Below are 13,592 nucleotides of genomic sequence, written 5' to 3' on the forward strand. Positions count from 1 at the left end.
TTGCTGTCTCTATTTATGGCACGGCCAGAGACAAGATATTCTGACTTTGTGCCTAATAGAGACAGATTTTTATGGGTGGTACCTTTAGCACCAACAAAACCAAGCTGGAAAATGTGCTTTTACATTTCCTAGATTTTAAGCAAACCTGACAGGTATGCTCAATGATAGCCTGATTGGAACATGCCAAAGTAAGTGGTGAAGATGTCTTGACTTGTAACCCAAGTATTATTCTTTCTCACAAAGCAAACCATTGGGTTTTACTATTGAGTTGGGGATGCAGTGATGAACTGCTATTAAAAAAAACAAGGGACAGGAAAAGCAACAAGCCCAACAGATGAGCTTAATGGTATGTTACACAAATAGGTAAGGTGTGAGAGATCCATATCATGGGATGTTTGTTCATCTCAAACGGCCACAAGCCATGATTCTGAAATAAGTTTCTTTGATACAATCGAAAATCGAAATCACATAGTTAAAGACGATGTTTGGTATGGTATATCAAATTTCATCCCCAAGAACTGTACAGTCCTAGTGAAAATGAAAAACAACACAGTGAAAGATGTTCATAACAATGGCTTGCCTCACAAAAGAAGATAAGCTTGATATTCTCCATTTCAGACTTACACCATTGATTTTCCAGACACTTGTCATATGGTAAAACTCATCGAAGATGACAAATTACTTCACTAGCTCCACATCCTTAAGAAAACTAACAGTAGCTAAAAGCTTAACAAGAAGATTTATTAAAACCAAACAAATTTCACAACTTTTGGGTGTATACAGACTCCAATTTATGAACCCCAAAAAATCTGAAGCCCTCCCATAGCTTTGCCTAGGGTGCATAGTTTTATGGAAAGAAATCACTTTATATAAGAAACTTCAAAAAGGAGTAAAGTAAAGCTGGAAGAAACAACCCAATGTTAGAAAAATGTTGAAAGAAAATAAAACTTGCTGACCCTGGTCTCTTACCAGACCCAGCAAACCAAGTTACTGGGTGTTACGGACTTCACATTTATATCAATCCTTGAAAATGTTAAAACTTGATGGCCCAACAGTGTCAATGAACCCCTTTACTGACAGCTCAGGTGCTGGCTGTTTTTTCTCCAGCAAATCATGATCTATAAAAATGACGACAATCGTAATATCATCGTGAAAGAACCGCCTAACTCCCTTTTCAACCTTCTTAAGGTCATCATATCTCATCTCCCGTTTCCTAGCTGCCTCACTCAGAGCTGTTTTAAGAAGTCTTTTTGCAATTCCCTGGCATTTGTGAAAACAACAGAAAAAATTACTATTGATATCTATATGATAAATGGAAAATTTGACAAAAGAGGCATTGAAAGAAAAAAACATACTGCTCGAGGATTATTATGTACAATCTCCACAGCTTCCTGATTTGTCATGTGCTCCCATAGTCCATCGGAGGCAAATATTATAAACTTATCATTGGGTTGTAGAACTCTGGTACATACAGATGGTTCTGCTGTAAGCACAGGCCGACCGAGGGGTTCAGGAAGGTGGAACCTCGGAAATGTAGGATCAAGAGAAAATTCTGGCCTCTTTAAGTATGCATCACCGATAGATCTAGATACCTGAGAGGAAGCATGGAAACACACAAAGGGAGAAATATAAATAATTAGTAATAGGTTGTCAATGATCTTATCTCACTGGAAAATAAACTTTATAAAGTACACAACAGAGGAATTTAAATGTCCGACTTCCAGTGTGCATACCAGCTAATTAAGCAAGCACATAGCATTTGGAGAGGAATGAAGAAATACAACACAAAAAACCTAGTCCTGCAGAGTCTCAATATACATGACTAATGCAACAATAACCACTAACTGCACTTGGACTAGAGAAGGGGTAGGAGGAGCGTCATAGTATCAAATTATAACTGCTAATGCATTCATTTGTCTTTTCCATACATTTCTTGAGAAGGCATGTACATATATTACTGCAATCCTTAAGAATCCAACACAATTATGGTAAGGTAATTGCAAACATTTACAAAATTCGTAAGCCATAAATCACAAATGGACTCATTTTAGAAAGTGGGCATCCTTTCAAGAAGGACGTTAAAAAGGTACATCAAATATCTTTAAAAACTAGAAATAAACAACCATGGCAGTTAAAAAGAGACAAAAAGTGAGTAAACCTGTATGATGCCTTTGATACGCCAAACTCCATGCTTCATAACTACAATATGTGAATCATTTGGATGCAAGGACCTGAGTTCTTGTCTAACCTCCTCCAAACTTGCATTATGCTCCTTATTTAGCTGCTCACCAACAATCTTATTCGATCTACCTAAAGAACCAATTACTGCTCTCGAGTCTCCTAGATTAGCAACATACAACGTCCCTCTCCAGACAACTCCAACCAGACAACAAGACCCAATTGCTGCCATTAATGGTTTTATTCCACAAGTCCTACGCACAAGAGTAAGGAACCCATCCTCAGTTGCAGAAAAGGCACTTCTAAGGATATCTTCAGATAGGGCTCCTTTTTCTCGAGCATGTCCTGTAAACACACTTAAATAAGTTACGATTTGTAAAATCCCAAAGTACTTCAAGTATGGCACAATAGCAATTGGAGGGTGAAGCCTAGAATACAGATAATAAGCAGTGGTGCAACAAAGAGTATCAAACACGTCTATGTTTCAAGAGAGACCTTCAATGTTGTTGAAGTGTCTGGCGAGTAAATTCCTCAAGGGATGTTAACATGTACAAAAGAAACGCCTGTATTCTTAAACTATCTTCCTCATCCACTTCCACAATCACATATAGCTAAAAGCCTCTCTATTGGGATCTCAAAACAAAGGGTCTGACTCTAGAGTGGAAGAGAATGGCAATGCAATAAAGAAACACAAAGATCTCTATACACACACCAGAAAAGAAAGAAAATAAACTGCACTCAATAAACAAAATTCTTATTATTTTCTATAATTGAACATCCAAGTCTACTCCAAGTATGCAGAACAAAATAGATAAACAACATAACTCAACCTCCAATCGAGTCCATTAATGGAACCAATTTTCTCACCCAACTTTTCTTTTTCAAGATAAATAAGTTGGATTTCTTCAAATAACAGCACCAAGACAACCCCAAATGGCAAAGGACGAGTCGGGGATGCAGAGAAGAAAAAAAAAATCCCAAAAATGAAAAAACATAAAATTTAACCAGGAGAGAAAGCCAAGACTCTGCTTCAAACACAATTCACATTTAAAATGATAAGATACAGGAACAACAACAAGAACAGAAGAAAACAAAACAACCCCTTTTTAAAAAACACACACACAAATTCACAAAATTACAAACAACTACAACAATCCCAAGAAAAGCCAAAAAGAAAAAGAAAAGAAAAAACCCAAAAACCAGAAACCAAGAAGAGAGGGGCTCACTCATAAGATGAAGAAAGAGATGGTCAGAAATGAAGCGAGACGCGTCAGGTCCACCATGCCCATCATAAACACCAACAAAGGTGGCATCACGGCCAGTCTCAACTTGGCTCTGATCCTCAAGAACTTCATTGGCCTGGACCACAGCGAAGGAGAATTCACCATAGGAGTGCTTGTCAAGGCTTCTGCACCATAACAAAGGATCTTCAAGAGATGAGTCATCAAGATCATCCTTGCTCATACGGGCATATCTCCTCACTGGCTTCCAACACGTCCACGCTATCCTTGCCAGCCACGAAAACATCCCTCATTTCCCAAACCCAACACTGCTTTTACTCTGTAATACAACTACCCCTTTGCCAATATGTAGTGTTTTGTGTGGGAAAAAAAAAAGTAAAGGAGGATGGATTTGGTTCACTTGGTTTAATAAAGTTGCAAAATTTGGGAAAGATTGGAGCTTGGGATTGAAAAAGCCAAAAGGGGTTGTGATTTTGGGAACAAGGACTTGAAAGGCTTGGTGGGTTTGTGTCTCTTCTCTGTCTCTGTTTGTGTATTGAGAGAGAGAGAGAGAGAGAGGAGAGAGGAGAGAGGTTTTGCAGAGCAACTACTACTGGGTGGAATGGAAGGGGAAAGTTGACGAAAGCGTGTGAGAAGCACTCTTTTTTCTTTTTTTTTTAGTTTTGTTTTTCTTTTGTTTTTTCGAAATGGTGTTTTCGATTGACGAAAATGCCATTAGTACGATGACTAAATTACAGGTATACCACTGACTCGAGATGATAACCGGCCGCGGATTTGGCACAACTCTGTTTTCAAATTATTTTCTTTCCTTTTTTGTTAGAATTCAAATTATTTTCTTTTGTGGGTCTCACCTTCACATTATTCATCTCACTATCATCCATTGTCTTTTTCTAAATTTCTCATCTTATTTTAATTTTAAAAAATATTTATAATAAAAAAAAATATGACCGAAGGCTACTAGCCATGATGCCCTCATTTTTGTAATTTTTGTAAATATCCATTTTAAAATTGAATAGTTTATTCATCAATGAGGAGGGTACAATTGAAGTCATCCTTCACATGAATACTCAAAATAAAATTTAATTTTTAAGGGTTTCAAAAATTCAAATCTTCCCTTCTTCTTTAACCTTCTTGTGTACCCCAAAAAAAAAGGGTTTAAAAAAAAATTATTATTCTTTTTTGTTGTTGTCGAAGTTAGAAAGAGGATAAGGAAAACTCACACACACGAGTATCAACTCAAGACTACTTGTGAACACACCATTGCTAAATCTAGTCCAATTCTACTAACACCACAGTGGTGCACATTCATATTCTTTGGTTTTAATATTAAAATTCTGAATTTTTTCCTTTTTGTCTTAAAATATCATTAATGGGCAGAGCTATGGCCCTATGGGCCTCACATACTTTTTATAAATAAACAAATATAAAAAAAGTGAAGCTTTTCTTTAGCATATATGCATAGGCTTTAGCTTCTTGCAATATCACCCATGTGCAAGCCGCAAATGACTATGAATTGATGCATAATATAAGCTATACAGCTTATCTTCTCCAATTATATACAACTAGAAAACTAGTCACAATATTATTTTCTTTTTCTTTCTTTTTTTTACTTTTTTCTTTATTAAATTTGAGAAGACTTTGTTGACAAAAATATATTCGATCAGATCCCAACACCCCAAAACACGTGTGAGTGATTGGGTAGGTGTAGGTGTAACCATGTAAGCTTATCAAAAACTAACTTTTGTCCTTTGGATGAATGGAGGAAATGCAGAGGCAGAGGCAGAGGTAGAGGAGGGCAGAGGGCATGTTGTTTTCCAAGAAAGAAAATAAATAAAGGGAAGATGGTAGGGCTAAACACATGAGGCATGTGAAAGTGGGATCTTTTTTTTTTGGGTGTTAAAATCTAAGCTAAGCTAATCCATACAGAGGCATTCATGGGATGGTGCAGTTGCAATTAAAGATGTTGTTGCCACAGATGGGATCACATTTGACCCCATAAATCCCATCAGATGGGTTTGTGTTGTTGTGGTCAATGTCACATGTACAAGTGCTGCTCTTTTATTTGGCCAACAAAATGGGTGGGTTAGAAGCTCCACTCTAAAGTAAACTCTCCATGAAATGTAATGTGCCATAGATAGGATAAGGGCTTGGGAATTTAGGGTAGTCTCCAAAATCTTGAGAAATAATCTTCTTTTGTTAGATTTATGTTGAGAGATTATCGGATTCTTGCAAAAGTCTATTTGATCGATAGTTTAAATTAACAATTTAACAATTAAAGCAGCCTATGTTGTCGAATAATCTGTCAAAATCTTGAGAAATGATGTTTTTATTAGATTTATGTTAAGAGATTATTGGATTCTAGCAAAACTCGATCAAATTGATAGTTCAAACTAATAGTATGACAATTGAAGCATCTTATGTTGATCAAACAATCTGTCAAGATAATATTGAATATTTTTTTAGTTAAAGAACTAAAATGGTACTTAATTTATTCATTGTGAAAAAAGAAACAATATTAAAGATTAATGAGAAATATAAATTGGATGCAAGATTTACACAAGGCTGACTGAGACCTTCCAACTAGAAATTTCTGGAATTTAAGAGACTGTCTGTGAGCTAGGCAATGTCACTTATCAAACGCTTGTGCCTATTGTAATGCTTCTCCATGAATACCTTTGAAGCCCCTTCTATGGTCCTTCTCCATGTCTGCACAATAGATAACAACAGAAGAAAAAGTGTTGGGGGGTGAAATGTTAGAAATCAATGACATCAATATAAGTTGACTTTTGTTTCCCACTTGTAATATAATATAAACATTTACAAGTCCTTTATCAAAGAAGACATTTTTTTATGTTTCTTCTTCATATCTCTTATTTCTTAATTATTTTTCCCTGCCCCTCCGTAATAAAAATGGAGGTGGGCATAGGTTAGCCGGCAAATTGGACCAAGCTAGTGACAGCTTTACCAGCAGAAAAAATGCTGCAACAAAGAGTTGCTGCAGTTAGAAGAGTGAGAGGGGCAGAGTTTGGTGAGTACACTAAGCTAGCATATGGATGGGAACAGGCTAACAGATGATAGGGTTTTCTTATAGTTGGTGTTAGTTTTTTACCAAGTGCTAGAACTGCTTGAGCACGCAATTAAACAGATAATTATGGGTACAAATACATTGGTAGCCACAAAGTTGTTGATCAATATGGTTCCAATTTGCCTTAATTTCCTGAGAGGTTAACTTTTGTTGTAATAAAGCACCTAGCAGGAAGGAACCCTTCTGCAAATCATGTAGCAAGGCTTTGGAATGTAACACCATAATATCGCAGCCCACACACAAAGTTAAGACATGATAGCTAACATTATGTGGTTTAAGTGGAAAGGCTAACTAATTTCTCAGCAAAGCTTTCATTGTCCCGGTATTTCAATACAATCACGCATGGTCACCTTAGTTAGTCCATTGCAACAATTATGTGGTTTAGTTAGCCCATTGTAACGGTATTCCAATCCAATCACTCATGGTCATCTTAGAAAGTTGATTTGGCTTGGATGTTGCTACATTGACATTCCTTGTGGTGTACCTTGTAAGTAACTTTTCTTTTATTGGCTTTAGGAGACGGTGAATTAAAAATGGCTGTGAGGGATTTTGTTTTTCAAAGAAAGTAAGAACAGCAATCACTTACTTTTGTAACCCCAATCACGAAATTCCCATTGATTGCTACACTAAATTTCAAGCCTAGAGGTTTTTTCTTATCTGGGTAATAATTACATTTACATTTACTGATTTAAACACAGTTTAACACACCCATTTAAAGTAGTTGGATTTTATTTTTCACCTTAGTTCATTGGCAAATTGGCGACTAAAACAGATAATTAACTCGAAGATTTGATCAAAACATGGGATGTAATAAAATAAAATCCAACCTTGTGAATGGCACCAAAGAGAGACTTGTTCCTGATATCCCTGGCCCTGAGTTGTGATGCCCTGCCATGAACCCCAAGTTGCCTAAGCAATGCCTTGTTCTTAGTGCCAGCAGCAGGAAGCAGAGACCTCCTCTCCACTAAGCTGCTCTTGCCATTTGATGGGCTCTCACATTGCTCCCCTTCACCACTTGCCCGGTTTCTCACTTTCCGGCGTTTCGACATCCGAATCACTTGTTTCTTTTCCGGGGCCTCCTCAGCCTCATCCCCTGAATCAGCAAACTTTCTTAGCAGCTCATCGGAGGACTTCTTGTTTACATGTTGAACACTAGCTGAGGTAGCAGCAGGAGCTGGAGTTGGAGTTGCAGTAGGAAGAGGGTCCATTGTAAATTTGTGATTTAAGAATATGAGAGAGAGAGAGAGAGAGAGAGAGAGAGAGAGAGAGAGAGAGAGAGAGTGTAAATTGCAATGTGGATGGATTTTATGTGTACGTTGTTGGGTTGGTGAATTTAGAGCTTAATGAATGTGTGGGAAATGGACCGTTGGGGTTAGTGAATGATTTGAATAACAAGGACTTGGAAAATATAGCCGTTAGGGAGAGAATAATAGACAAAACTGTCTGGTGCAAGGCAATGCAATGTATTATTGGGCATGTGATTTTGTGGACATTACTTAGCGTACCAAAATTCCAATTTGCCATTTTACATGCGCGCCCCCCACGTTCACGCTGACAAGTTCTGCAGATGATGATGGCGTCAAAGTTGGATCTGGTTCGGTTTTGGACCTAACAACGGTAATATATGGGTTTGGGTTTGGATACTTTGGGCCAGAAGGCCCACAACGGTTAAAGGGCAGGCTTCTAAGTTCTAAATGCACCCAAAAAATTTGATCGGTCAGGCTCTTGTTTACGGTCGGTCGGTTTATGGTTTCATAAAAAATTGTCGGTAACCACCGATTCTACCTCTAATTAGCACACCCAACCTTGGGGCATAATCAGAATATTTTTTTTTTTTTTGAGTGTTGGATGCTCTGATTAATTCTTGGAAGCCATAAAAAATTGTATCAGTTGATAAAATCTACTAAAGTTTGAAACTTCATTAACATCTTCAATCACCAAAATGCCTACTTGAAAATAAATACAACAAAAATTACACCAAAAGCTAATTTTATAAATATAGGATACTCTATAAGCAAAATGTTTAAAATCAAAAATAAAAATAAGTGGCAGGTTTTGGCTCCACAGATTCATCCCATTGGGCTTTCTCTTCAGGGGATCTCCACAAATGCTGTTAGGAGGATGTATTGATAGCCACAAACTACTGTAAATCCTTTATAACATTTTGGAAGCCTGAAATTACAAATTTCCAATTTTAGTTGAGAAAATTTCAGTAAGAAGCTGCTGAATGTTGGCTTCCAGACATGCATTTTCATATATTTATTTAAGATAAATCAATGTCAACTTGTCAAATGAAGCAAAATAATAGGCACTTCCATGAAAGGAACAAACAAGAGCATTGGGAGCTGATGCAAGTTAGATCCTTGCCCCTCTTAAAATTTTGACATGTAACAATGACTGACTAGTTATTGGTTGAAACTCAATAAGTGATTCTGATATTCACGTAGGACTAGTTAAAAATCCATTGAACCCGAGTTTTAAGTCATCAATGCTCCTATAAGATTACATCTAAATATTTTCTCATTGATAATCATATGTGATATTTTCAACTGAAACAACGCAAATAATGTGTATTTCAAAAGATGAAGCATGGCACTGAGCATTATAATGATGTGTTCTTTCAGAATTTGTATTGACTGGAGGCAGCAGATTACGAAGAATTCAGAGCTCTAATTGATAAACCTCATACCGTGTTGTTATGAGCTGAAGTGAGTCCCAAAACTGAGCGTATGGCATTCAAGATTTCCCAAGTTTAGCTGCAAAATTGGGAAACAGAACATTTAAGGGATCAAGGTGTCATTATAGACAAGACACGACAAACATGTCTAACATCAATACTGACAAACACGTCTAACATCAATACTGACACCAGAACTTATTCCTCAAGAACTTTCAGCTTGCCTCGAATATACAACAACTTACCACAACAGCAACTCCTGTCTCACAGAATTTAGGAATGCAAATGAGTCTCACCATCTGCCCTTCAGATCCTGCAATCGGAAGGTTGTATACTACTCAACTGATAGAAAAATAAATAATTAAATTTTTTGGCATGAAAAGTATTATTATATAATATGATTACTAGAGTTACAGTTGACCCCCAAAAAAAATATTAGAGTTACAAGATATACCCTTTATTAAGCGGCTATCATATTTATCCTGATTACCAATGAAGTAAACATGAGGGCAACTCTCAATCAGGAAAGGATCCCTGTCTGTGAAAGGATAACACCCTGAAAGATAACAAGAGTATTAATTTTAATCTCAAATTAGAGAGGAACTCAGCCTAGCTGAAAATATCCAAACCAAAAAACCACTTTAACAAGACAAATTGACTCGGATGACCAACAAAACCACACAAGCAGAAGGTAAAATTTCATACCAAGAGTATTAGGTGCTGTTGGTGCCAGATGCCTCCACCTCAATGTCCTTTCAACAAATTCAAGTTTATCCTTTGCTTCTGAATACTTTTCAAGATCATCTATATTTTGACCCGATGTTCCAAGAAATCTGAAAACCACGTTACCAGTATGTCAAAATAAGTACCTAATAAATAATACCAAAACAAAATTGTTGATCAACAATGCCAAGAGTCAAATTCAATTTACAATTTTACCTGATATCATCAAGATCAAAGCAATGGGGATTAGTACATGATCTAAATGTGTTATAAGCTGATGACCCAGGGAAAAGGCATCGGTTCAAAGGCTGAAAGGAAAGGAATATTAGCTACAAGCAAACCTTCTGCGGCAAGGAAAAATTGCTGCATATATACTTTCAAGGACATAGATCAAACCTGCTGCGGCAAGGCAAAATTAGCAGGGTCATCGAGACCTGGCATGATATCCAAAGGCAAACCTGCAGCAATCTAGCATAAGTAGATTAAATTAAGCAGTCTGATTCATGATAGGAACATAGGCGCGGTATTGACTAATCAAACTGATAAAAAGAACCTGAGTCAACAAAATATCCAGCTCCTTAATTGGCTCAGACAGCCTTGATTGATCCTTTGACGCTAAATTCTACAAACAATGAACAAAATGACAATTAGAAAGAAAACTACTACATTTTGCTTGGAAATTTAAGAAACTAAACTACAACATTTCTAAGCTTCCCATTTTATTATTTCAACAAAGATTAATATAAAAAAATCAAAACTATATTTAATCACATTGCGCCTCTGCACCTACAATTTATAAGTAATCATTAAACAATTATATTCTGCCTTATTATCAGGGACGTATAAATGTGTTACCTGTCCATTAAGAAGTCCACGAACTTCAATAGAATTTCCAGCAATAACAACATGAACTATTTGTGCTGCAATACCTTGCTCCTGTTCAACGTTGTACAAAGTTAGTATGTTAAGACAGTTTAAAACATAATGAACAGCACATGATCTTGAAGGAAACGATGGCATGAACCTTCTCATCTCCTAAATGTCCTGTAATATGATCAACAAGAAGCTGAAACTGAAGAGGGTTTGAAAAGCTGCTTCCAACACGAAGTCCAGACACAAAGACAACATACTTGTCTTCTCCTGCATGCAGACAAATTAAAATTAATGAAAAAAGAAAATTGAGGTAAAGGTAATAGTGAAAGATGCTAGAACATAAATACCAGAGGAAATGAGAAACTAAATACAAGACAATGACTAAAACTTAAAAACCAAAGTAATTGAGGATCGAACAACAAATAGCGACTTCTGTTTTTCTTTTAGTTTCTTTATGAGCACAACATTGTAATTTTATAGAAACTGAGAAAACCTCAAGAAAGTTCAAAGGGACTAAAAGCAAAGACTTTCCACTTTATACTCAAAGGTTTCAAGTTATATTTCCTGTGAATTTAGCTCCTCTCTAGACATATTATCTTACAGCCAATGTTGTCTACATATTTCTGCATAAATTCGACCTTTTGCTGTTTAGCTTCTCTCTAATCATCTCACCAATATAAGATGAAGGTTTAAAGAAACAAGTGGCCAAACACAAACTTTACAGAAAAGAAGAAAAATTGCAAAATAAAAGAGAGCCAGGTAAATCAGATTATACTTGATTTAAGTGGCAGCTCTATCTGGGGTGGCAAGCCAGCTTCAAGAACATCTAGGACTAAGAAGTCACCAGCATCAGTCTCCTTTCCATGCAAACCAACAATACTCCCTGTCACCATGTTATTGTAGAATAAGCATGCTTCAATATTGATTTCATATTAAATGTTAAAAAATTTGGACTCTTCCTTAACAAAATGAACAATTCAAATGTCATAATTATGCAATCAAAGGAAGCAAGTAAAATAGGCCCAACAGATTAAGCTTCATGTAGACTGAATCAAGACAAAGCAGATTAGAGTTTCCGAATAGCATATGGGACTAAAAGCCACAAGCACTTTATTGCCTCACAGAAGCCCAAAAGACCCCAAAATCCCACCAAAAGAAGAAAAATTATTATTATATATAGAGCATTTTTCTTTCTTTATTGTAGTATTTTGTTTGACACAGACCTGTTACATATACAGAAGGTGAAAGCATCCCAGCAAGCTTTACTCTTCCACTTTCATCTTCCAAAACCAGATGGTCATCCGGGTGCACAAAATTATGAGGCTTGACAAGTGGTGTCGTAGATCTCTGTAAAAATTGCAATATTGTCAGAAGAACTAGAAAAACACTCCATAACTTAATGACCAACACTGCACATGTACACTACCGTCTTAGAGTACTCATCAAGAATACAAGGTTTGAGTTTCATGTGCTTGTACAGGGTTCCAACAACAATGCATTCCTTGTCCTTTTCCAATCCCAAAACTGTGTACAAACTACAACACCATACAGAACGCCTATTATATCAGATTACCATTTTACCAGAAACCCAAATCACTGTTACTTCAAACATTAACACAAATGTTTCACCAAAACAAAGAGCATTAACATAAACATAAATGAAAACCAAAATCCTAACAAGTAGTCAAAAGATACTGCCTTGATTCTAACCCAAAGGCATGTACTAAAATTTGACCCTCATATAAATCAATAACCAAAATACTAAAGGGGAGCTGTCATTGACTCTAAAATAGTCAGTCTGCAGTTCCCCCTTAAAATTGAACTTTTTAAATCTCATTTTTATAGGGTGGAGTAGAGGATGACTGTTTTGGAGTGTCAATAACAGCTCCCTAAAAGTTCTAACTTTCCGCACTTCCCACCCCTAATTTTAACACTGAGAAATTTTGGATTGCAGATTATCACTATAATTATAAAGACAACAATAAGATAATCAGAGCAAAACCAGAAATTTTAACGAATTATGGAAAGCCAGTTTTCTTCTACAGACAAACCTATAAGCCATCAACTAAACCCACATTTCCTTTTCTTTCTTTTCTTTTTTTCTTCATTTTCCGGATACTAACAGTGCAGAACAACATGTAACAGGAAAACCGAAAACTAAAATTGAACAAATGCTGAAACAATTACAACAATCGAGAACCTGGTAAATGGGGTTTCCAATTAGGGACAAGGGAATAGAGGAGGGTCCTCATCATATGGAGACGTACAAAGTATATTTGGCTGTACTGCTGACCCCTGTACATCTCTTTCTGAATCTCAAACCTCTCGTCCTAAAATAAACAGAAATAAGAAATAAATAAATAAATAACTAAACAAAAAACTGAAAAAAGAAATAGTAAAACAGGACAATTGCTCTAAAACTGTCAGTTGTGGCTGTTAATTGAGTAATGGTTGCTGAGAAATCCTAGAACAAGATATAAATGTCCGGATTGAGCACAAAATTTCTACTTTCCGTTCTTTTCTCGTTTGTGTCTCGGCAACCAAACAAGGCGATGCGAAAAGAAGTGAGGTGAAGTAAATCTTCAAGGAGAGAGAGAGAGAGAGAGAGTACGGACCAGCAAGTTATAGGTGGAATGCTTTCTCTGGAGGTTCTTCTCCGAATCGATTTCCATGGCTTCCATGGCGGGAAAGGAAAAAAAAAAGAGAAGCCGAGAATTTTTCACCACTCGCTTTTGGGCTTTGGCTCAGCTACTCAGTAGGGCTTTTTATATGCCCAAAAAACAAAGTTATCTTGATAAATTTTCTAAATGTCGCA

At 36.5% G+C, this 13,592-nt stretch overlaps 3 protein-coding genes across 3 annotated transcripts; all 3 read right to left on the reverse strand.

Moving 5' to 3' along the window:
• Nucleotides 1-560: 560 nt before the first annotated feature.
• Nucleotides 561-3,996, reverse strand: LOC103339414 (Protein phosphatase 2C family protein). Its single transcript, XM_008242708.2, has 4 exons — nt 3,405-3,996; nt 2,159-2,523; nt 1,356-1,592; nt 561-1,260 (listed from the first exon to the last, which is right to left on the reverse strand). The coding sequence occupies exons 1-4, from the start codon at nt 3,703-3,705 to the stop codon at nt 1,018-1,020; spliced, it is 1,146 nt and encodes a 381-aa protein (XP_008240930.1). The 5' UTR covers nt 3,706-3,996; the 3' UTR covers nt 561-1,017.
• A 1,843-nt stretch (nt 3,997-5,839) lies between these two features.
• Nucleotides 5,840-7,812, reverse strand: LOC103339415 (uncharacterized). The gene is made up of 2 exons (XM_008242709.2): nt 7,332-7,812; nt 5,840-6,125 (listed from the first exon to the last, which is right to left on the reverse strand). Exons 1-2 carry the CDS (start codon nt 7,710-7,712, stop codon nt 6,036-6,038), a joined length of 471 nt encoding a protein of 156 aa, XP_008240931.1. The 5' UTR covers nt 7,713-7,812; the 3' UTR covers nt 5,840-6,035.
• A 586-nt stretch (nt 7,813-8,398) lies between these two features.
• On the reverse strand, nt 8,399-13,546 carry POLD2 (DNA polymerase delta small subunit). Its single transcript, XM_089043092.1, has 15 exons — nt 13,393-13,546; nt 12,968-13,107; nt 12,204-12,312; nt 12,001-12,124; nt 11,553-11,660; nt 10,929-11,044; nt 10,760-10,840; nt 10,458-10,526; nt 10,301-10,372; nt 10,121-10,212; nt 9,887-10,014; nt 9,636-9,737; nt 9,427-9,494; nt 9,194-9,260; nt 8,399-8,676 (listed from the first exon to the last, which is right to left on the reverse strand). Exons 1-14 carry the CDS (start codon nt 13,456-13,458, stop codon nt 9,201-9,203), a joined length of 1,335 nt encoding a protein of 444 aa, XP_088899218.1. The 5' UTR covers nt 13,459-13,546; the 3' UTR covers nt 8,399-8,676; nt 9,194-9,200.
• Nucleotides 13,547-13,592: the final 46 nt, after the last annotated feature.

Source organism: Prunus mume, linkage group LG8 (genome assembly GCF_029339155.1).
Source record: "Prunus mume cultivar Tortuosa linkage group LG8, ASM2933915v1, whole genome shotgun sequence".
In the NCBI taxonomy this organism is placed as follows: Eukaryota; Viridiplantae; Streptophyta; class Magnoliopsida; order Rosales; family Rosaceae; genus Prunus; species Prunus mume.

Excerpts from the sequence above, each read along its gene's own strand:
- LOC103339414 (XM_008242708.2), bottom strand. The coding sequence starts at position 3,705 with ATGTTTTCGTGGCTGGCAAGGATAGCGTGGACGTGTTGGAAGCCAGTG. Across the intron at positions 1,593-2,158 it reads GTATCAAAGGCATCATACAG|GTATCTAGATCTATCGGTGA; the intron begins GTTTACTCACTT and ends GCTTCCTCTCAG. Across the intron at positions 1,261-1,355 it reads TACATAATAATCCTCGAGCA|GGAATTGCAAAAAGACTTCT; the intron begins GTATGTTTTTTT and ends CACAAATGCCAG.
- LOC103339415 (XM_008242709.2), bottom strand. The coding sequence starts at position 7,712 with ATGGACCCTCTTCCTACTGCAACTCCAACTCCAGCTCCTGCTGCTACC. Across the intron at positions 6,126-7,331 it reads TCTTTGGTGCCATTCACAAG|ACATGGAGAAGGACCATAGA; the intron begins GTTGGATTTTAT and ends TCTATTGTGCAG.
- POLD2 (XM_089043092.1), bottom strand. The coding sequence starts at position 13,458 with ATGGAAGCCATGGAAATCGATTCGGAGAAGAACCTCCAGAGAAAGCAT. Across the intron at positions 10,527-10,759 it reads GTGGACTTCTTAATGGACAG|AATTTAGCGTCAAAGGATCA; the intron begins GTAACACATTTA and ends CATTGTTTGTAG. Across the intron at positions 10,015-10,120 it reads TTTGATCTTGATGATATCAG|ATTTCTTGGAACATCGGGTC; the intron begins GTAAAATTGTAA and ends CGTGGTTTTCAG.